Below are 24,548 nucleotides of genomic sequence, written 5' to 3' on the forward strand. Positions count from 1 at the left end.
TTCTAGTGACCCTGGGGCGCCGCTCAAAACATTATATCTCTTAGTTTTCCGTCAGAAACTATTTGTCTTTTGTCATTACCAATTGAGCGCCTAAGATCTGCACATACTTAGGCCATTAGGATGACAGTAACAATTCGTCGTAAACAAGGGGAAGTTCATTCCCCATGCCTATCTGTTTTGTCCGATAATTCGATTAGTAAGCGAAAAAGCTCAGGACCCGATTTCAACACGTGCACGGACTCCTGTTGGTAAGTTCTTTTATAATTAAATAAAGACAACATAAATACAAAATCCCCATACTAAGTAGATTACAAATGATCAAATATAGCTTGAGATATATATATATATTTGTTGACTTTCATTAAAACCTATTTTTACTATTGTTAGTTTTAAAATCCCGTTTTAGTGAAATTAATCCGCCTTATTGTTTTATTAAACACTTACGATAGTTCTGGGGAAGAGCAAGAAATCTTACAATGCAGTCCACCGCTATCCTTACGCACTCCAGCCGATTCTACTGCCTCTTGGCTAGACGTGAGTATGGATGACAAATATTCTAAAGTTAAATATTATTTATTTATTGTATACGCTATTCGTGCTTTCTAACAGGCGGAAGATGAATACAAAAATGGTAATAATTTTTTAGAAGAAGCAACAATCATATTATACGGCGAAGGTGATTTTTGCGATCCTTGTCACGATAAGCTGCGAGAAGAATACAAGCAATGGAAAAGAATACCTCATTTAAGGTGTGTTAATTAGCATATGTAGCATATTATTATTTTTTCTATCTTTTTCTTTTTCCTCGCCTTTATCCCAACTACTTAGGGTCCGCCAAAATTATTAAATATTATTATTTTTTCTATCATTACCCTAATTTCAAGTAATCATCAAACAATATTTTATACAATATTATTCTAAATGCTTATTTATGTGTTTTTGGTAAAGAAAAAAGGTTTTTTAAAATGTCATGCCTTACAGATTCTAGTCCATCGAGTTTGAAATTAAAGTTTAGACTAAAAGATATTGATGTAATATTTTTAATTTGATTAAACAATCGAATTAAAAACTAAATTTTTCAACAAATATTTTATGTTAAAACACTTTTTTGCTGTCGAGTTAAAAAGTTAACATTATAGTTCTACAATAAGTTTATGGGTGTGATTACTTTTACTATACATAAGTCATTAAAAATAATTATTTTCCTGTAAAAAATATATTTATTGTATTGTATCTAATATTTCACAGAATAACTGGGAGAAGAATAGATTATCCTTGCAAATCAGAAAATTACCATGAAAATGGTTACACATCAAGTGAAATAAAACGAAATAACGAGTATAAATTAGACGATACTAAACAAAGATTAAACAATTTGCAAAATCAAGTAGTTTCAATATTGATGGATTCAATTTTGTCTCGGGTTTTAGTAAGACACTCATCGTCAAACTCTCTAATTAATAGTTCCTATTCTAATCATAAAGAACGAAAAGATTCAACACTTACGTCGTTACGAAGTCCTTATGGAATAGAATCTAGTTTAGTTGTTTCGCCGATACTTCCAGCAGATCGACAAAAGCCAAAGTCGAATAATAAACTGAGAATTTTGCAGGAAAATTTTCATCATCAAAGGTATTTAAAATGCATATTTTTGATAACTTTTGCATAACTAATTTTTAAACACAACAAAAACCTTTAATCCGAAATCATTTTTGCATTAATTGAATTATAAACAAACAAATATTGCAGCTCTACTCCAAAAAAATTCAGCATTATTATTTTCACACTACTATGTCAATCAATAAAAAATTTCAAAATTGTTAAGCTCAAAAATAAATATTTTGCTAACATTTTACTGAAATACTTATAAATAAATAATAACCTGTAAAGATAAGAAATATCCAATGCCTTAATATGAAAATAATATACATATGAAAAAATTCCTTGCTCTTACTACGAAGAAATTTTCTAGTTGTATTTGAAAAAAGGGTCAATTTGTAAGAAAAGTGTGAAAAAAAATGTATTTTTATATTTTAATTTCAATATCTAAAAAATATTTTTTGTAGTTAACCTGCACTTATAGTGATTGTTAGACATTATTATAATTTCTAAACTCTGCATCATTGAGATAAAGCCTACTTTAAAAATAAAATGAGGTAGGATCATTTTAAAAATACTTATTTAATAAGTAGCTTAGAAATAATCTTACCTCATATTTTGAAAAAAATGAAATTTGGATAATTTATCTTTGAGGTATAGTTATATACCCTAGAGATAAAGATTACAATTTGAATAAAACTTAAGAACTAAAATAACATTTTTATATCTCCTAAGAGTTCACTTTTATAATATGTGTGTTATTATTTAAATAACGAAATCATATTCCTTAAAAAATATTACATTTTAATCAATTTTTCAAATGAATTTGAAATACGTATAACTAACGAAAGTTTTTGACATAATATTAAGAACAATTATTATAAATTAAATTTTGTAGCTTGAAGTACTTGTGGATGTCTCCATGTTTACAGTTGAGTTCTGACGTTTCGGACTCATTGTAAATATGGATACACCCTCAAGCACTTCAAGCAACAGGACATCTATGAAAACTTTAACACATTCATTCTTAAATTTTGTAACTATATTTGTTTCTAAAAACTATGAAACAACTTTTTTTTCATACGTGTTACTATATATACGTCATTATATTTCCGAAGAAGTGCATTGTTTTAGGCGTACTTAATTTCATGTAAAATCTAAACGAGTTAAATAATTCCAGCCAAAAATTGAATGTACAAATATGACATAGTTCAGTTATATAAATCAATTTTTTTTTGTGTGGTTAATGAGTTATAACTTTCAGGATCACAGAAATTCATCAAAAACCATGGCCAAAAAATAACGTCAGTATTTTACCACCCATCGACATCCATCCAAAGGTATGTTTTTACAACAAAATTTAAGTATAATATTCATTATCCTAATTATTCTATACACGTCAAATATATCACTTGGATCAAATAATTTATATAATATTTTAGAGGGGTGGTGTCAGTAACGAGGCAATGATTGACGCGTCTTGGGTTCGAAACTCGGTCACGGGCGGCTTCATTTGCCGAGCGAGAGATTATTTCGGTAATTGAAGTCGCCATTCCCTCTTCGGCAACGGACTAACCATTCGTTCTGGAGTATCAATGGGTTGAGAAACCTCCTACTTTGAGGCTACTATGGCCCTAATGGGCTTATAAAGCGTTAGTTTTAGTTATTATCGAGGTCTTGGGCTTTTAACATCTTGTTTTTCAGGAAAAGGGTTACTTAAGTAGTTTGATCTTAGGTGGACAGGCTTCACATTCGTACATAATGTGAAATGAGTCATCCTCTTCTGCTCCACACTTCTTGCACAATGNACCCACCTAAGTGTTATCACCGCAGTGTTATTACATTATACCTATCATTGTATAAGGGTGAACCATCAAGTTACCCCTATGGATGACCAAAGAGTCCTGTCTTTCCGGCAAAATTAAGTATCTCTCTGGATCTTGGGCTTTTAACATCTTGTTTTTCAGGAAAAGGGTTACTTAAGTAGTTTGATCTTAGGTGGACAGGCTTCACATTCGTACATAATGTGAAATGAGTCATCCTCTTCTGCTCCACACTTCTTGCACAATGGTGATTCCTATACCGCATTGCGTAAAGATTATAAAACGTTAAAAAAGAGTAATTATTTATTTTGATATAATCTTTCAAATTTTTTAATTTAATTAATTAATTTTTATAAATGAATTCTACATTATCAAATAAAAAATAATGATAACCTAAAACCAATTATACCAAAATATCAATAATAATCAATTTCAATGTGCACTTAGGTTTTTTAACGGTGCAATATAACAGTTATGTATTAATCAAATTATAACCTATTTAATTTAATTTTAGATAAATAATAACTTAAATATATAGATAAATACTCCAATATCTTCGTAAAAATTTCTTATTATGCCAGTCTCTAATTATAGAAGCCTATCATGTTTTATATTATATGTTATGTTTTAACGAAAATATTTATGGCAGGGGGTTAAATCCACTACCAAATTGGTAACTTCTTTAAAATTTCAAAGGAAACAAATTGTTGTAATTTTCAAAAAATTCTAAAAATTTAGACACTTAAAGAAATTGTTAAAGTCGTCACTATTTTTAGAGTACAGAAAAAGGGGCCATTTTAGGGCGATAATTAAACTTAGAACTTGATATCTATTATTATTTTAATCGTATCAATTTACAGCACGTATTCAAGGAATGTTAATATACACAAAATATTTGTTCGAAAAAATTCAGTGATAAAATTTATAAAATATTTATTGCCCCAAGTTAACCACTACTTCATATAACGGTATTTATTAGCATAATTTTAGAACTGATAATTTTTGAAGTAGTCATTCAATGTATTTTGATTACACAATGAGTTAATAAGATGAAAAGTTGAAAGGGATTTTTTCCACTACTTAAATGAAAGTTATATGAAGAGAATAACTTAAACTATTAAAATTACACTAAACCAAATATAATTTTAAACCATGTATCCATTTTTTTAAGTAAGGAGACTACACTATTACTTTAAACAAAATTTATCAGACACACAAACGCCCCTTATTGCGCCCCTCAGTTTACTCCTATCTTCATAAGAGAGTAAAAATTTTCTATTTAATTAAAAATTATTTAGGAAATATAATCATGGCAATCTTAAAATGAGATTATTTAATTTAATTAATATTATTTTGTATAATTTATAACACAGATGTTTAAAATAGTATATTTTTAAATCAAAGCAATATTAGGGTCATCTGGAAGTTATTCATACAATTATGAAAATATTCATAGTAAAATAACGATAATTGAGTTTACCACATTATAAAAGCTTTCTTTGTTTTTCTATGCTTTTTACAAATTGTATTGTATTTACTTACTTTTGTATTGGAACAAATAATGTGCTTATACTACTTCCGAATATCCGGAAATAAATTGTTCGGTTAAACTCCCACCGTTAAATCATAAATTACAATATTGTGTACAAGGGCACCAATACTGATCAATGTAATTGCGTGATTAAAAAATGATCACGGTCAAACGCATAATACCTACTTGGTAAAAGCCTCAATAATTTCAAGCTAGTATAATTTTTATTACTATAGGTTTTCAACAATTGATAGGATGACAGTAAGCCTATGGGTATTCATACAAAGTGATACAACTGTAAATACACTCCAATAATTCAACCTAATTAGATTGTATGATTGGACAAGTTAACGTATAAACACACAAAAATAACATGTTTGGAGTATTATTTTAGATTTAATGTCAATATTTCCCCTCGACATCTCTTGTACTACTTATTTGTAAATACTTATCGTTCAATTTGTTTTGTCAGAAACAAATACCGCTAGCTTTTCTGGAAATGTTTTTTATACACATTAAGCAAAGTACAGACGTTAGAATTCTGACTTACAGCAGTAAAAGTCTATTTATTCAACGTAAAAAGAAAATAAAAAACGACCTTGTTATAAAATAATTTATTTAAAAATTTTCAATTGAAAATAAGTACTATGCCCCTTCTTATCCGCGAATATGACGTCCGTAATTGTGCAATTGATATATTTTTATTGCAAAATTATGTTTGCTCAACAAAATATTTATTAAAATTAGAGGCAGTCTTAGTTTTATAGTAGACGACTGAAGTTAATGACGTACGATTATGACGTTATAAGATTCCTTTTGACTGGTTTCTGTAGCATCATCAACCGATCACGTCTTTAACACAAAGATAATAACTATAATTATAATGGCAAATACCTTAGTGATGCTGTAAAATGTAATAAGACTATCTAATGTGTTCCTCTCAAACAAAAATCTGTCACGCAACCTCTACATTGATGCAACGATGTAATTAATTAATTGCGATCATAGTGATTACATCAAAACAAATCGTGAGCTTTCATATTTATTTTTATAAATATATGTGATTGCCAGAACCACTAAAAAAGTAATATATTGTAATAACAAAATGTACATTGGCTCTTTATAGGCAGCTCTTATAACCAGCAATACAACAATATTAATCGAATAGGTCTATTAGATTAGATAAAAATGTCTCAAACGATGATTCATGAGATATGAATAATAATAATCATCTCATAATAATCTCTAGATATTCTTATAAACCGTTAAGTACAAATAGACAGTATTAATTATTAATACTCGCAAAGAAATATTATTCCTACATAGTTAACGATGGCGTGTGTTGTTATGAAGTTGTCCAACGTACTATATGCTAAATATAAGACAGAAATTTGAATGTTTTACAAATAAATTACATGATTACAAAAAAAAAAGAGTTCCCGTAATTCTACTTAAAAAATGTATGAATAATTATTTTATTTTATTTCGATAATTAATGAATATGCTTGTTTATCCAGTTGAAAAGGCAAAAAAAATAAAATAAAACATAATTTTGAAATAAATGGTTTCATAAAACAAATTTATTGGTTACTTTACAATTTTTGAAAATATGAACCATAGAATACTAATCCGAATTAACTAATATAGATACAACTAGAATAAAAAAATTGAAGAGACTTGTATATTTTCCCCTTCTTTAAATTATTTTAATAAATATAAATTTCTACATTTTTTAAGAGACTTAGCTCCTAGCTTTCCTGGTTCCCTCAAGTTAGGTTTATGCTAATAATTAAAATACATTCGCAGTTATTTGTCGTAACATGAATTTATTGACATATGTTCTTTATGATACGAATTTCATGTAATTATACTATTAAATCATAGAAGACCTTGAATATTTTATGAATATTACCCTACTAAAATATTCATGTAGAATCTAGTTTTTAAAAACTGTTCACGGCAATCTTAATGTTCAATTAAGAATTACCTCACCGGATTATTTAGATTCACTCATAGTTGTTATCTTTAAGTTAGAGTATAATAAGACGTGCATTTATATAAGAAAACAAATACTTTGAACATTATATTATTATTTTGATCTCGTTAAGTTTTATTTTAAAAACAATCTTAAATAGCTTTGAATATGGCAAATTAATAGCGTATGACAACAACAAGATAATCATTTCATTAAATGTGTATTAGAAAACAGGATTTTCTATTAACTTATTTGTTTTTCAATTTTCATTATGCTCATTTACACTAAGATCTAGTACTAATTTCAATGTAACATATAAATAGAACTGTTTAAATTGGTATAGTTAATCAATTAAATTTAAAAATTATTTATTAAACAGTTACAGTAAATAAAAAAAAATTAAAATTTTAGTTTGCTGTGTTTGTTTTTAAATATAATTCTGTTTGATATAAATTAGACTTTTTATGACAATATTATTCATTTATTCTTACTGGATATTTTATAAATAAAACATGTTTTTAATAAATAAACTTCCATTTTATAATTAATTTTCAAAAGAAATTTGATCCACGGTAAAAGTGATCAATTTTTATTACACGGTAATGTATGATTAAAATTTACTTTAAACATTTATTCATTTAAAGTTAATTTGAAGAATACAAATCTGAGGTACACATGATATATGTATTATTAGCAGTCAGTTGTTTTATAGTGTTGAACGTAAACACATATTTTAGTGTTATAATTAGGGTATTTAAAAAACACAATGATTTTCATGAAAAATAAATTATTATACCTTGAATCATACGCGACTTATGCTAAGTAGTATAAAAGTTCATTCGCATTCAAATAGTTCTAGGAAAACGTCATAGATAAAGCCATTTCCAAACATAATGTAGAGAATCATTTATAAGTTGTTTAATAAAAAGTGATGGCCTTCCGAGTATCTTTTTGTATCAACAGAAACACAACGTATTTTTCACAAGTGTTTAATACATTTTTATAAATGTATAGGACAAAAGAACATTGTAAAACAACTATTTGTTTACTATTTTACTTAATAATTAAATATAAAACGAAAATAACAAAAATAATTGACACAATATCAATAAGACTTAATAATTACTTCAATAATTATGGTCGACAGGATATGTACTTATGTATAACACGTTTTGAAAATGCTCCATATTTATTTTAATATTTTTTCCGTACAATAATATTGACTTTAAGCAATCATTTGAATTATTCGTTAAATCTTCTAAAACGCATCAATTATACTCGAAATAAGCTATTATTTAATTTTTATTATAAAACAATAAAATTCAATCAGAATTCCAAATATCTTCCGTTTAATCAATACATTCCATTTGTATTTGTACTACATGTTTTGCGCAACTATCAGTAATGCGATTTTCTACCCATTTGTAATTTCTCGATTTCCTAAGATAAATGGTATGGCTCGACAAAGAGTTCAAACCGAAGGAAATCCACGTTGTAAAAGCTCAGTCGATATACATTAAATATTAAAATAACCTTTTGAAGATAACTTAAATCTTTTGATCTCGTCAAGTCTTCCATTAAGCCCAGAAATAATTAAACATATGAATTTTATTTAATAGATAGATTTTTCCTCGTGACGTATTAACAATGAAAATATCACGATAAAAAAGTCTTATCATAATACACGATTTTTCAGAAAATTACCATGAAGACAAAACGATGGTTCTCGGCCATTGCGGCACCCAGTAAAACTCGTGAACTCTCAAGGCCGGCCACTTCAGCCATTGAGTTACTAGAATCGCCAGTGGAAGAGACGTCGGTATGGCCTAAACTTAAAATTTCAACTTATCTAATTTTAAATGGCCATTTAAATTTTTTATCGTGAATTGCAGATAGACCTTTGTGTTGACATATCGATCGACGGCAAGAGGATCAAAGGACTACAAAAAAAGTGCTACGATAAATATTACAACGCAAACAATAACAATAGCCATTACCGCCTGTCCACCACATGGCCACGTCGTCCGAAATAACGAAACAGGCAATAGGTCGCACTTAGAAAACTATAGGAACAAATTAATGCCGCGCCTAAGCCGTAATGAGCGGCAAGAGGCAGACAACAAGACGACTGTGTGTTAAAAACGGAAATGGTCTTCATTGGGTTTGAAAAAGTGTTGTTCTTCAAAGTGGACATGTTCGTGAAGGTACAGCAGCGGACAAACATTTCAAACTTACTTTCCGTCGCCCCACCATCGCACAGCAGGCCGCCGGCGAGTTTAAAATAATTGGTTTTTATTTATACTCGCACATGACGATGGCAGCCAGTAGTCGCAATAGCAGCCAATTTAAGGTCAGCGCGTCCGAAGGTGAGTCGGTTTGGCAGAACGGCAATTCTTGTATATTATTATTATTATTATTATTGTTCGTGTGTCCCATCGACGATAGCGTCACGAACCAAATTATCGCACACACTAGTAGACAGCAAACGTTGCGATCAAATGCTTTCGGGCTACAGTGGAAAACGCACATTCTCGGTCTTGGCCGGTCCATCGAGAGGAGATCGTCCGAAAACGAGTTATTAACTTCAGTGTCAACAGTATTTTCGTCCGTGAAATGCCTCTGAATGTGCGTTACCAGCGACAGTGAAAATTATAATGTGCATTTCGGGTCCTATGGATGATAAATCAATCTGACAGTGCTCGCTCGTCTCGGGGCAAAATAGTTAACATGTAACGTCAAATACATTTCATCGACGGTACGCTATTATTGTAATAAAAAAAAAAGTTAAATCGAAATCGCGTTCGTTCGACGCGTTTCTTTTCAATACCACCGCGAAAACACACACACACAAATGTACAACAATAACATTTACGGGAAGCTCGAGATGAACGAGTTCAAGTATTCAAAGACTGCTGCATTGTTCGATAAGCTCGTTCATGTGATCAGAATATTTGGAGTATTCACTGCAATAGGTGAGTTTAATCGAATAGTTTGCTTCTTGTTCGTGTCATGTACACGAAAATAAAATAAAATTCATAAACTCGCACTTAACATGTTTTTAATGATAAAACTATATATATATATATATATATGATAACTTAAACATTTGAGATACTGCGTTTACTATTTCTCGGTGTATAGAAATGATTTGTTATTTTCAAACACTCGCAAGCGGTAAAGTTGAAGATGTCTGCGATACAGTAAAAATTACTATTGCAACATTTAAAGCGACTTGGATCGAGAAAGTCCAATAGGCAGTGAATGACATTGCTCTAATTGACTTGTTGACTACTTTTTTTTTATAAATAACTCTTTTATCAGAACTGTTTTTTACATGCAACACTAAGTGTTATATAAAAGCATTAATGCAAATAAATATCGATATTTATTAGATTGTGTTTTATTTTAGTGATAAGTCATGCCAATAACTTAATTACACATCGTAAAATAAATGAACAATATAAAGTATGGAGCAACATTTTTTTATTTAATTTGCTATTTAAAAATAATTGCAAAAACAGTAAACTACAATAGTTACCGGTAACATTTAACGGTTTTCTATTATTTTTCAGTGTAAATTGTTATATTCTCTAAAAAATATTAATCCAAATTGGGCGATAGGTTCTATTTTTAAACATCATTCGTTGCGTGAAAAAAAAAATGTCATAGTTGTATTCTACACACGGCTAAAAGATAAAATTATTTCAAGATAATTTGGCAGAACAATTTTTACCGAAGTAGGAAGAACAAGAGTTCATATGCATATCCTTGGAATATCAAAGCTACAATTTACTGAATAAAATATTTATGTCCGCATTATTCCGGATGTAAATTTATCTATAAATATACACAAGCCAAAAGCTTACACAGATATAAATTCATAATTATGTAAGAAGCATATTATTCTCGCAACAAATCTAGTACACCCTGAAAATGTATTTAATTTTTTTCCCACTAATTGTCACTTGACTATGATGTAATCACTTTCACATTGAATTTTAAAATACCCTATACACTGATTAACTGTACAAAATATATTTTTGATAGTTGTAGCTTAAAAAATGATTTTAAAATGTACATTAATTTTAAAAGTTACTGTTGTGTAGCTATAAAACTTTGATGTTTGGGAAGGTATACGCCGAGACTCATTTATCATTTGATCCAAGAGCATATACCCTTAAAAAATTCGCTAGAATATCAGTAAAGTATAGTTATTTTACTAAAACACAACTACCTGTACGCAATTTAATATTTGTGCTAAATAACTCGAATAGTGTTTATAATTATTATTATCTGATCATTTACTTTTAATTTTCTGATTAGTTATGTTTGGCGTGGGCGTTGACATTGCAATTCATCAGTATGAGGCCGGATTCTATATTATGTAAGTATCAACCTGTATTAAATATAATTTATTATTTAATAAGTCATGCAAACACATAACGTTGTCTGTTGATAAAATTTCGACTCGGATTTGTTTTGCTTGGGTAGCATTTAGTTATATTTAAATTTAGTTGAGTGTTTGTGATGCGAAGGACACTTTTAACAAAAAAAAAAACTTGAAGGATTTTATTATTTTTTATGTAAACACTTTTTCAAGATATTTCATTTATGTTTGCTTATGGTTTACAAATAAATTTTGTTTTCAATTTAATTTGACAATAATATATTATTAAAAATGCATACTGATTGTGTGCTTTAAATGATATTCAATAGATTTTTAATTATAAAATATTTTTACTATTAATTTTTGGTTTGGAAAATATTTCATTTAAATTAAAAACCTATTTATTTAACATTTCACATAAATTCATTCTAAGATAGGACAATAATCAATCTAATTTAATAATTTAATTTAATTATTAGTTCTTAGAAATTTCAAATTATAAAGTATTTATTATTGTCGAATAAATTTAAATCTGTTAATTTAATTACTATGATAGTATCGATAATATTTCGATATATATAAAAATATATACATTAAATCTTGTACACTTCACTATGACTTCCCATTAAAAAATTCTGGATACGCCACTGCAAGACTATAAAAATATTTTGAAATTTTGCATTGAATACAACTAAGTAACGTATAAGAAAATCGATTTCATATTCTTTTAGTAGATTGATTAGTAACAGTTTACACGTATATGATAACAACTACACAATACTTTAATGGATCAATAGACCCAATAAAATAGAATTACTGTTTAAAAGTTTTACGCTTCGAAACACTTAAATTCAACTAGAAATCAACGGCAATAGTTTTTATACAGTTTATCCTCGTTCTTGATAAAAGTTCAACAGGGTTATTTTTAAAATCTTCATTTATAATCACTAAAGAGACCTAAAGTATATACGTCTAAGGAAGCGAGTAAAAAGCTCCATAAGTATTATCTTTTGAATACATCCTGGTTACATGTAATCTTTCCTAAACTGAATACGTATATTGATGTTAAGTCATTAATCCTACTTAACGACACAATTTACGGAATTTGCGCAGGTAAAAAAAATGGTCGACGTCAAAAGTTTTGAAACTACTAAAAAGTATGATTTTTATTTTGCAAAAAGTTACAATATTATTAAAATTGATGATTTTTTTTTCTTAAGGAAAATACTGTGATTAAGTCGTTTATTTCACTGACGTTGATTAATAATGAATGCAAATGTTTATTTATATTCGAACTTAACATATTATTAATTCTATAAACCGTAATTTATTTAAAGTTTTGTCAGTTTAACTTATACAATTTCTAGAAAGATATAATTTTATCATATAAAGTCTAAATAAAAATAACCAATACTTTTATTAAGACATCAAATAAACTCTACATTAACTTTTCAAATAATTTATTTTCAGGTTGCTATCAATGTTAGTATTTTTTTTAGAAATCACATGGGCCATCACTTTGTTTCTCAACGTTTGCCTTAAGTAAGTATTAAAAATAAAAATAAATTCTATTTTTCAAATCTATTACAACATCAGCAAAATTATCGAAGTTCAACAATTCAATAAAAAACTCAATAATCTATTAAAGGCGAATATTTACATTAACCATAATATATATTCTGTTATTGACACAATAAAATCTCATTAAATCGAAATCTCATGGGACATAAGACTATTTAGTTTTATAGATATATATTTTATATGATAAATCATACAAATACTTAAAAGAAAAAATTTACAAAATCCTTTTTATGAATAATGGAGAGGTTATAGAAAATATCTCGATTTTATACTAATGAATTTTTTATACTTAAATGCATGTTAGTAGTTGTAACCAAAAATTAAAGCCTACAGAAAATGATTAAATTATATGTACCTGTTTATCACTTGAGCTTCAATGATTTTATCGTTTGATAAAATGTTATCATTCAATTGCGTCTTTGAAATTTATATCTTATTACACTTAAATTCCTGAGCTCCTTTAATCTTTAAAACAAATTGTTTTTGACATTAAAAAGTTCTAAGCTAAAAGGTATCTCAAAAGTTTTTTCTCTGCTCAATTCAACATAATAGTTATCTACCATCTATCATCCCTTTTTCATTTGATCGTTTTATATCTATCTAACGAATAGACTAGACCAGAAGTAGTTTAACTGGTCGTATTTTTTTCTTAAGTACTTCAATTTTTATCTAACTATTTTTGCCTTCAAACCTTACATCTATTTTATCAGACTACGTGTTTCCAAGCGAATGATATAAAAGTAATAGAGAAGACAAATATTTATCATAAAACGATGAAATTGTCGCAGATTTAACATTAAATTAATTACCTTTACAACAGTAACTAAATCACAATGTTACACTGGTGACATTTTAATGGGAAAATTCCATCGTATTAAATTAATAAACAAATTATACAATTTTGTTGGAAATGTTTCTATTTCTGCCTTTAAATGTTAAAATGATGCTCAACGAATACACAAATAGCAACTACAATGTATAACATAATAACTTTTTACTCGCTACGTACCTAAAATTGCTAAAGTTCGTTTATATCTTATAACTATAAATATGTTTATAATGCCACTCAACTACTTGAGAAAAACTATTAAAAAATAGATAATGTCAGTGTAAAACTTTCTTTTTAAATTTCACTACATAAAATTTAAATGATTTATTTCTTAACATTTGATGTTTCTAAGTAATTTTATAAAATTAAAATTTTAGTTAACTTAAAAAATAAATAAAAAATTAGTAGTAATAACAAAAATTAATATTAATTACATTTCAAGTGATTATAAATCAGGAATGCAGACAATATTAAGGCTTTTATTTGATCAATACTGCAATACCATTAATAAGTATATGTATTGTAAAAAAAATAAACATAAACTAGAGTATCTCAATTTTAATGATCTAAAAAGGTTTTCGATATTCGTTTTATTTTTCATGAATACTATTTCATCAGCTTATAAATGGTCAAACGAATAATGATAGAATGACTTCACCAAATATTTTTGGTTTAATAAGTTGACATGCGCCTGGGCCTTTGCCAATAGCATATAGAAACTTACACTAGTTATGTAGGTTTTATATTTATGCGTACGTTTATATTTTATAACACATAATATTTTTTTATGTAGAGACGAATTTAATCCAATATTTGCACTGTGGGAAATAATTCTTTGGGTCCGATTATGGAAAAAAACGTTGCTGTACTCTCTATTCTCAGTTGTATTCTTTCTTTGGCCTTACGGACTATGGTTATCTTATGTGGCAGGTACTTATCACAAAATAATTTATTCGTAATGTTTTATCAAATTTAATAACGTTCAACTTGTATAGGAGCTCTACTAATATGTCTAGCAATGCTGTATTTGGTCATGACTTTTAAGGACAGCGCTCATAAACGATCTGACTTTATAATTCTATCAAGAGGCGAAGCGTCCACATCCTACGACCAGTAATACATACTACTTGTGTTTATTACTTTGTAATTTACGCATTTAAGCAATATAATCACACTTGTTTTTTGTTTAGATATGATGACATAACAGATTTGCTTGGTGATACAATTCATGTATCTCTATCGGCCGACAATTTATCGGAATTAGATCAAAATGAAATTTTAGAACTCTAAATTTTTTTATTGTTAGTGTATATATTTTATTTGAATAATTCTGTAAATACTTTCTATTTATAGTTAAAATATTTGTTTATTAATCATTGTTAAAACCAAAAATTATCTTGTTAAACATTGCTTATTTGTTTAAAATACAATACAATGTAAATGTGATATAATTAAAATAAATTGATTAATTCTTTTAATCTACAAATTTAATTGTTAGTAAAAAATATATATATATATATATTATCTGATAATTAATGATAAAACTGATTCGTAGTAACAAGTTTAACATCTATTTAAGGTATAAATATGTATTTATGATTTGGTGTTAATGAAAAATGTTGTAATAATTGATATTACTAAAAAACGTGCATCAACCTTTTTATACAAAAAAAAAAAAATTAAATAACAACTACTGATGTAGTATGTGGTACCTGTATATTTTTCCTTTTTTATCTCATCTTTAATTACATAATTCTACTCCACGTATAACAGCAGAAATTTACTCGTACCTGCTACCAACATTTTAATAAATAAAAAAAAATTTTGGTTTATAACTATCTAGCAAAAATTTTTTAATAAAATCAGCTACATTTTTTATATAATTACTCTAATCAAATATGATCTCTATTAAAATTTGAGGTACCAGACCCTTTTAATTAATAAACTATGTATACTTTCAATAGAACTTCGTTAAACATTCTATTTCTAGTAAAACCATAATGCATAAGTAATGCTTGAAAATCTGCTGTGCCTGGGGACACTACCTCTTGTATTTCCTAAGGTCCTTCTGATGAAATGTTTGCTTCATACCACCAAACATGAAATTTCAATTTAACGTTTTAAATTGTACATTGAAGTTAAATATTCACTATCACATTTTACCTTCAAATTGTTTTACATACCTTTTAATTAAACTTCAAGTTTTTATATGCAAATATTTTTTATACTCTTTGCTATTACGATTTCTAACAAATACAAACTTTTACAGTATGTGGTAGAAGTAATTGTTCATATAATTTTTAATAGTAGTATACTTTTAAGATAACATAAACTTGTTACAATATATTTTAATAAATTTTAAAACACAGAACATTGTTAACATTTTGAATTCATAATGTAATTTTAAGAGGGATTAATATTCTTCAATTGAAAGGCTCTGTACGGAAACAAGATAACTCCATTATTTTTTCAAGTATATTCAATGGTTCTAAATTATGAACCGTAAAATTAAAAAAAAAGTAGTTACAATGTATAATTAGAGAAACATAACGTTTTTTTAAATTTTATAATAGGTCACATGTTAAAAATGTTTTATTTTTTCAGCTCTCACAAAAAATTTAAAAAATGGAATTATTTTGTTTTATGCACAGAGATTTTCAATTCTTCAATTGAGTAGTATTCTCAATTACTTAATGTTTTTCATTTATTATCAAGTAATTTATACTTTTCTGGAAAAATATCTCATTAAAAATAAAAATTTTACAATCAAACAAAATACTTATTTGAATACAAATTGTTTTACTAGAAAAAAAAATTATGTAAAAATTACAAAATATGTTTTATTAACTATGCATCAAAATACACAAATCTTAATTTAGATAAATAAGTTAAAAAATAAAACAAAGTAATCAAAATAATATAATACTTTGATAATTATATTAAAACTAAATATAAAAAGTTTATCAAAATAAAACTTTTACCTGTATTTCGAAATTTGTTTGATTCATCTTATTGTGGTTTTCGAAAGTCTAAATCCATTGTTCCTAATTTGTTAGTTTACTACTTGTTAAATCTGGTGGTAGATCTATACTGATTTGAGTAAAACTTTTGATGCGGTATATTATTATATTCTTTTAGATAAGCTTAATGTTATGAATATTAGAGACCTAGTTTTGTCTTAGTTGAGTCTTCTTTGTTAAAGAGGAAGCAATATGTAAATTAGCAAGGATTAACTCAAATTGAATTGATGTGACTTCAAGTGTCCCCCAAAGGATCACTTGTTGCCGCTTTTGTTTAATTTTTTTTACTGATGTTAGTTCAATTTTTATGTTTTACAAATACTTATTATTTGTTGAAGATTAAAATTATTTTCTGAAATTAAAATTGATGATGTAATGATATAATTCAATCTGAATTCATTCGATAATTGATGTTTGAAAAACCAGCCTGAACTCAATATTGATAAATATGTACAAATTGCTTTTACTCGCTCTCGGTTAATAAATGATTTTAATTATTAGTTAGCAAACATGACTATTAATTAAACTTCACTATAATTAAAGCGTAATTATGCAATTTAATGATGATCGGATATGTGACTATAAAGTAATTTGTCATTTAATTATTATCTTGAAGTTATTTAAAATACAGCGTTAAGAAATTTAGATTTTGTCAAAAGAAATTGTAATAAAATTTTAGATCCATCATGTTAAAAAATGTTGTATATATCATTAATAGAATCAATTACTTTGTTCAATAGTTTGGATTTAAGTCAGAGTTTTTTAATCGAAAGCTTAAAAATTGTGAACAAAATTTATTAAAATATTTATTTAAAATGAGGTTCGAAAATTTAACAAATAATGAGATAATGAAATATTATAACATCAAATCGCTTGAGACTAGGAAGAAATAACTAGACACCATGTGGCTCTTTAATTTGTTAATTATTGATAATATGATAAATTGCTCAGTAATATTGAATATTATACCGTTTCATAATCTGAAACAAAATTAACGAAGCTCAAAGTTCCCTATTAGTTCGATCGCTTAGATACATTGTGACAGAGCTGTATTTAAAATTTTGGTGCCCACAAATTTTTTCAGACTCGCTCTTAAAATAATATGGATAAACAAAAATTCAAAATTTTTTTGCATCACAAGTCAAATTTTTTCCAAGTTATCATCGAACTGAATTGAAAAATATAATATATCATGTAAATCATAATTATTAATATTAGATTAAAAAAAATTTTTTTCGACCCAATATTGACAATTAGGTGGTTTGAATTTTAAATTTGCCCTTACGGATTTAAAAAGGCTATTGCCCTTCCAAATGACTCCCTAAATACGGCTTTGCATTATGACAAACCGAATATTTTGTCACTAAAATCTCAATATTTGAAAAAATTTAATTGCCTTGTTTTAATAGTGTACACTATTCATATAAAGTTTTTATTATTATTATTTTTTATAGAAACCTATTCTTTTAACACGGCTTAAAAGGTTAGTTTTTAGTGAATAAATTAGTCTCGTATACAAAGTAAATTGATAATTTATAAAAGCAAATTAGCAAACTCAGATCTTCCTACAGACAAAATAAACACTACTACTTTCGAGACACGAAAAAATTCAGCCTATTAAAATCTGGAATTAAAAAATATGTTTCTCAAAGTGACGTGGCAATGGATTTTTAATTGTTGAATTTTGCATAAACAAATTGATTACTACTTTTTTTTAAATGTATTTTACATGTAATTATTTTCATTATCTCGATTTTCTTCCCTAGAAATCGACAAATAGACAAACGCTTGACGCGTATTTTAATAAATTTTAAAATTTTATATCTCTTTATTAAACATTTGTAAGATTACATTTTCGTACCAGGGATTCATAAGGCATCCTACAACGAGTTTCCTATGATTATTTTACACCGGCATCGGTATTTTGCAATAAATATCAAATCTAGTACCAGGAATTTATGAGGATTAATGAAGAGGTGTCCCCGAGTGTCTCAAAAAGATGTCTAGCGTCTCGTTAGCGATTGTCAAGTGGCCATCATAATGTTCAATATGGTAATCCATATAATGCTGTTACTTATCGATAATTCTTATGAGTCCCTGGTACTACAATTTTTACTTTTACCCAAAACTGCATCTTAAAACATTACGCTTATGGCGTAATGCTCTGCTGCTGGTTAACGCCTGTTAGTATACCACCAGTTTGTATAATAACACTTACAAGTGGCTGGGTGCATAGTCACGTTATCATAATATAATAAAATATATCCAAAAGGCATATTATGCTGTTTTCCGGCTTCTATGTACCAATCATCATGTAATATGCTGCTTACTTAGTTGACAAATTCATAATTTAAATTTAAACTTATATTTAGGAAAACTTATATGTTTTCTATATACATGTGCACTTGCACATGAATATTCAAAAAAAAATAGTCTATATTAATACCGAAAGCGAGAGTTTAAACAACAATTTTCATATATGAACAATTTTTTATTTATTTTTTCTTGAAATTGATACAAATAGTAACCCATTAAGTATCAAAGCCTTATAGAAAGAAATAAGTAATCGAACATAAGTAAAGATTTTTGTTTTGGTGTTTGACGGATTTCTGAACTAACCGAATCATTTAAGTAGTGCGCAAGTTGTTAACCAAAACCATTTGAAAATATTCTGATAGAATGGTAGCAAATAACTAGATTTGAATAGTCAACAAAAATTTTTTAATTATTTAAATTCGTGAATGTGTCTAACAATATACGAAATTAACTACCTGACTATTTAGTTCGATTTAAATAAATCATTGGAGCATAGATTAATCAACGTAAATTCATATCAGGCGAATGCAAACGTTTTTAAAAACTATACCAGGAAATCGTAAGCTATTTTTTACAGTCAGCTTAGTTAATTTAAAATTAATTTTAAGCATATTATTGTAAGTGATTGCATAGTAATCACCAATTTCAATAGGTTTACTGCTCACATTTTGCAAAGTTTTTGTCACTATTATTTTATCGTGTACAAAATAAGCGCATAATACTTTTAGTCAGTCATTTTAGCCAGTTTTTGTAAAAATAAAAACGTTATATAATGAAAGATTTTATACAAATAGAAAACAAAACTTTGACAAATTCAAAATATAACTAGAATTAAATTATTGAATAATGTTATAATTACATATCTTCACTAAGAATACAAAAAATAGTTTTTCTCTAATATGAACATTTGAATTTTAAATGGAACATTTAGTTATAGTTTTGGGTATATTTAAATATATAAAATATAATGATAGTATAAAAGTATAAATACGTGTATGCCGAATTTATTTTTATTTTTAAACATTTTAAGACAAAAATTAATGTTTATGAAATACTCTTTTTAGAAACTTTTTAATGTATTACTTACATAATTACTCAATCTTGGTTATTATAAATCAAAACTAACTGTAAACATTTATTATTTTATTGAACAAGAAATTATTTACATAAGTTGCTTTGAAACTATTTTCCCAGTTTGTTTTTAAATAAGCTCATATATTCAAATTAAAATAAATAATATTTTATAAACCTAAACTTTTAATAAAATAATTAACAATCTCTTGGGCTTATACTAACAAAATAGTATGAAAATAAACTGTAATGCGTAATGCAATGTTTGAAAAGAATGTGTTTATATCAATTCATTCATTTAATCACTTTATTTTTAAGTAGTAGCAGGCGCGTAGACATGGGTGGGCCTGGCCCCCCTTAGATTTAATGTGACCCAGGGCCGGCCCCCCCAAATTTAAAATTTAATTATTTTTACGAATTATCAAAAACGTTCTAGGCCTTCTTTACATTGAAATTATTATTAATTTGTGATTACTATTGAGTAATGCAGTTACTATTATAGCTGTATTGTCATTTTTACATTCATAGAAAACGTTATTTGATATAGATAACGTTCTAGACGTGAGAAACCGACCCTTAGGGTGAAAAACAAGTTTTCGAGAAAAACGTAATTTTAGGTGAAAAAATACATTTTTGTCAAAAATTACTTTTTGCTGGAAATGTGTTCTATGATGCCAAAAGAACATTTTGAGTAGCCTTACAAGCTTGTTTTGTTGTTATTTGGCTCTATAGTAGGAAAATAATCGAGTTATAGTAGTAAGGTCTGTTCACCGTAATTATCGCTGTTTTCCTTATCTACCGGAAGGGATCAACGCGGTTCGGTTTAGTTGTTGATCAAACGTGGCGATATTGTTTTTGTGTTAAATCATTGCCAACGAGTATTCGAAGCGGTTTATATTTAGTAACCTACTGATTTTTTCAAATAATATTGCGTTTAAAACCATCGTGTTTGGGCGAAAATGGAGTTAAACGAGTGCACTTTGCAATTGGAGGCGGAAGAAATTCAAAATGTTTACCAGACTTATTTCATTTCAAATGATTATATTTCATCATCTCAAGATGAATCGAGTCTAGGATCATCATCAGATGTAGAATTTAACATAAGTGATGATGATAATACTGATGATGAAAATGAAACTGTGTTATGGGTTTGTAAGCTTTTACATAACAAGCGTGTACTTTTTCATTAGTTATTTTCATAACCTGATATTCATTTTTGGTCAGGTTCCAGCACCGGGACTGGAGCATTTAGATTACGCAGAATCAATAATGCCGGAAGACGAAAAAATTAAAAAGTTTCTGAACGATAAGTGCTGTAAAGATAATTGTTCAAATATGTTTTCATTCCAAGAGTTGTCTACTTATCGAATGGAATGCGCTGAAATAGATTTTTATGATGATGGAGGAAATCGCCTTGATTTATTAATTTTGGGCGTATTGCGACCCATAATCTTAATGATGTTTCCCGGGTAATTCAACAATCAACTTTAGAGTCAGGAGTTAACATACCAATAGTCACTGGCACTGAAGATGGAAGATTATTAATCAATGTATTCGATTGGAATACTTTTTTTGTGAAAAAAAATTGGAAAAGAGTTCCAAAAATTAGAAAGTATTATCACTTTACTTTCGATAAAAAATACCCAGGCACAGTTCTGTGCCAAACATCGCTCGATGATGTAGGAATACGAATTCAAATTGTCAGCATTTCACCAGGGAAAAAATTTTTATTTCGAAGTTGGCCTAAAGAAATTTTTCCTCAAGGAATTTCACCTGTACGGTATAAATATTTAAAAGATAATATTGTGAAATATTGTCACCCCAAGTCTGCTTTGGCAATGTCTTTTGTGTAAAAAATTGTTTTCATTATAATAAAATTAAATCATGTATTTCAGTATCTTTCTATACATATGATCATCTTTCATAGGCAAATAACTTTTTTGGATGTCAAGATATAGACCTGAAACCCACGCCATTGTATTTATTGTAAAATTTTACTTCTAATAGCATCAATTTTTCATCTATCAGCAAAAATCTTAAAAGTAAAAAACAAATTTTAATACTTTCAACGTTTTTTGCGTTTTTCTCGGAAAGTTGTTTTTGGTTTTCCTTAACTATAAAGTGTTATAACTTCATGAGTTTTACTCGGATTGACTTGCGGTCTGCGCCATTAGATTCCTCGTATTATTTTCTATACAAATCTATAAAAATCTCATTTTTGACCTCTTTCACCCTAAGGGTCGGTTTCTCACGTCGCGTCACATATTTGGAAGAGCATTTACTCCAAACGTGGTTGTAGGTAAATTTTTTTTAACTCTGGTTCAACAAATGATAACAAACTACCAGTATCTGCATTGATTAGAATCTAGTTGATTACAAAATTCGATATAGTATACTCTATGAAAAATGTTTTGATAAATCTTATCTTTAATTTGTTTCTTTTTTTATAATTTAGTAGTTACAATAGGTAATTTATTTGTTTTTGTTAATTTGTTATTTGCGTGCTCTAAATAATACTAATAAAAATATGACTAAAAAAGGCAGGAATTGTTTTTAATTTTAAATAAAATAAATTTTATATTGTTTATAATTTATATTTATTTAAAAAAATTTTATAACTTATTTGTTATTAGTATTTAGGTATAAATTATTTTTTCTTAGTAGCTTAAAAGTTGAAAAATTAAATCAGCTTATGTTCACATCATTATTTGATTAGCTTCGATGCGAAGCTGAGAAGGTATTAGTTTTACTATGATGTGTTTTCTTTTTTGTGTCTGTTACCACTTTTTCTCGATCTCACCGAATCGATTTCTTTCAATGATACGTCAAAATATCACAAATCGAATCTAGTCGAATACATTACCCTCAAAAATTGGCATAACTTTTTTATATAGATGCATGATATCGTTACTTTTCATTTGATATATTTTTTTTATAAATCTGACCCTTTACCTGCCCACGGGGGGATTTAAAATGACAACTTTTTCACAAAAAATTAACTTTTTCCACTTAAATTTTTAAAATGTTCCGGAAAGTCTGACACTTTTATCTATATCTTAAATTAAAGCTAATGTAATGTACTTTTTTATTTAAAAAAAATTTCGGACTTTATTTTGTCTTCACGGTGAAAATGGCTACCAAATGCTATTTTTGTGTAAAAATTCTCGATTTTGTATTTTACATTTTTAACTTTATAATGCTATAACTTTTTGAATGTATGGATCAACAAAATTGTTTTATGAGAAATAATATTTTTTAATAATCCCTTTTTCATTCGACATATTTTATCTTAATCAGGATATTAATAAGGAAATTGCAGATCATGTAATTTTTGGAATAATCCACAATTTTTTAAAAATAAACACAAATTTCGAACTTCTAAGATTCATAGAATGGGATACTGTCAAAGGAAGAGTGGAAGGAGCCCCCCCACAAGCTTTTCATGGGAAACAAATTATGGAAAATGATACAAGGGCCCAAAATTGTTGGCCCCTTCAATAAACATTTTCTGGCTACGTGCCTGAGTAATAGTGAATGCAAATTAAAACATTATTTTATGTAAAGTGAATATAAGCTTTTTATTCCAAATAAAATTCCAAAAATTAGACATCTTTTTAAAAAAATGTGATAAATTTTAGTGTTGATCAGTCTGCGACCTTAAGGCATTTGTACAATTGTAACCATAAAAATAGATTTTGTACTTATCTATTAACTACATTTTTATGATTTAATATTTTTATAAAAAAAAAGAACCATTTTATGAGACCACTTTTTAATAAACAAAAAGTTTTCGTAATGCATTCCAAATTTGTTAAGAATGGCAATGTGAATACTTTCTTTTTTTAACTTTAGAATGGGAATTAGAGTACATTTTTTAAAAAATGACGCTAAAGCTAAATATGAAAAATAATTGACATCTCAGATATCCTTATAATATGTTATACTTAATTGTTTTAATAGTAAAAGTTAAGATGAATATTGTTACAATAATAGCTCCATAAGAAATTTTAAGTGGTTTTTTAATTCATTTGGTCTAACTTAAAAAATAAAACAAGGTCAGGCTATGAAGCTTAGAATTTATCAAAATACAGAATATGACAGTAAGTAGTTCTTAATTTTTGAAGTTATCGACTGTACCAAGCCTTTAATTATATATATATATATTAGTTTTTGTAGTGAATTTTTTTTGGAGTATTCAATTTAATTAAGAATACATATTCTTAAAATTAACAGTCTATAGTACTTAACACAGAAAAGTGGTACTAATTATAGTGCTTCAAAAAAAAAAAGGAAAGTAGTTTAAATTATTCATAAATATTTACAAGTTTCCCTAATTATTGAAAACCCTGTATAACAGACAATGATCGAAATTAAAAAATACTTTATACAAATAAAATTTAAGTAAAGAGAATCCAA

The 24,548-nt window shown here is 27.2% G+C and overlaps 2 protein-coding genes across 2 annotated transcripts; both read left to right on the plus strand.

Annotated features, from left to right (window-relative positions):
* LOC126900865 (uncharacterized) lies at positions 1-8,961 on the plus strand. Its single transcript, XM_050676862.1, has 7 exons — positions 1-248; positions 450-534; positions 610-749; positions 1,249-1,632; positions 2,864-2,939; positions 8,625-8,747; positions 8,821-8,961. The coding sequence occupies exons 1-7, from the start codon at positions 121-123 to the stop codon at positions 8,959-8,961; spliced, it is 1,077 nt and encodes a 358-aa protein (XP_050532819.1). The 5' UTR covers positions 1-120.
* A 413-nt stretch (positions 8,962-9,374) lies between these two features.
* Positions 9,375-15,203, plus strand: LOC126900866 (uncharacterized). Its single transcript, XM_050676863.1, has 6 exons — positions 9,375-9,900; positions 11,252-11,312; positions 12,786-12,857; positions 14,519-14,655; positions 14,721-14,838; positions 14,916-15,203. The coding sequence occupies exons 1-6, from the start codon at positions 9,780-9,782 to the stop codon at positions 15,013-15,015; spliced, it is 609 nt and encodes a 202-aa protein (XP_050532820.1). The 5' UTR covers positions 9,375-9,779; the 3' UTR covers positions 15,016-15,203.
* Positions 15,204-24,548: the final 9,345 nt, after the last annotated feature.

Source organism: Daktulosphaira vitifoliae, unplaced genomic scaffold (genome assembly GCF_025091365.1).
Source record: "Daktulosphaira vitifoliae isolate Bord-2020 unplaced genomic scaffold, ASM2509136v1 Scaffold_3, whole genome shotgun sequence".
Lineage (NCBI taxonomy): Eukaryota > Metazoa > Arthropoda > Insecta > Hemiptera > Phylloxeridae > Daktulosphaira > Daktulosphaira vitifoliae.

What these genes read in the sequence shown, in the direction of transcription:
- LOC126900865 (XM_050676862.1), top strand. Translation starts at nt 121, where the DNA reads ATGACAGTAACAATTCGTCGTAAACAAGGGGAAGTTCATTCCCCATGC. An exon ending in AAAAGAATACCTCATTTAAG is followed by an intron (nt 750 to 1,248) that starts GTGTGTTAATTA and finishes AATATTTCACAG; the next exon opens with AATAACTGGGAGAAGAATAG. An exon ending in GAAAATTTTCATCATCAAAG is followed by an intron (nt 1,633 to 2,863) that starts GTATTTAAAATG and finishes TATAACTTTCAG; the next exon opens with GATCACAGAAATTCATCAAA.
- LOC126900866 (XM_050676863.1), top strand. Translation starts at nt 9,780, where the DNA reads ATGTACAACAATAACATTTACGGGAAGCTCGAGATGAACGAGTTCAAG. An exon ending in GAGGCCGGATTCTATATTAT is followed by an intron (nt 11,313 to 12,785) that starts GTAAGTATCAAC and finishes ATTTATTTTCAG; the next exon opens with GTTGCTATCAATGTTAGTAT. An exon ending in TTTCTCAACGTTTGCCTTAA is followed by an intron (nt 12,858 to 14,518) that starts GTAAGTATTAAA and finishes TTTTTTATGTAG; the next exon opens with AGACGAATTTAATCCAATAT.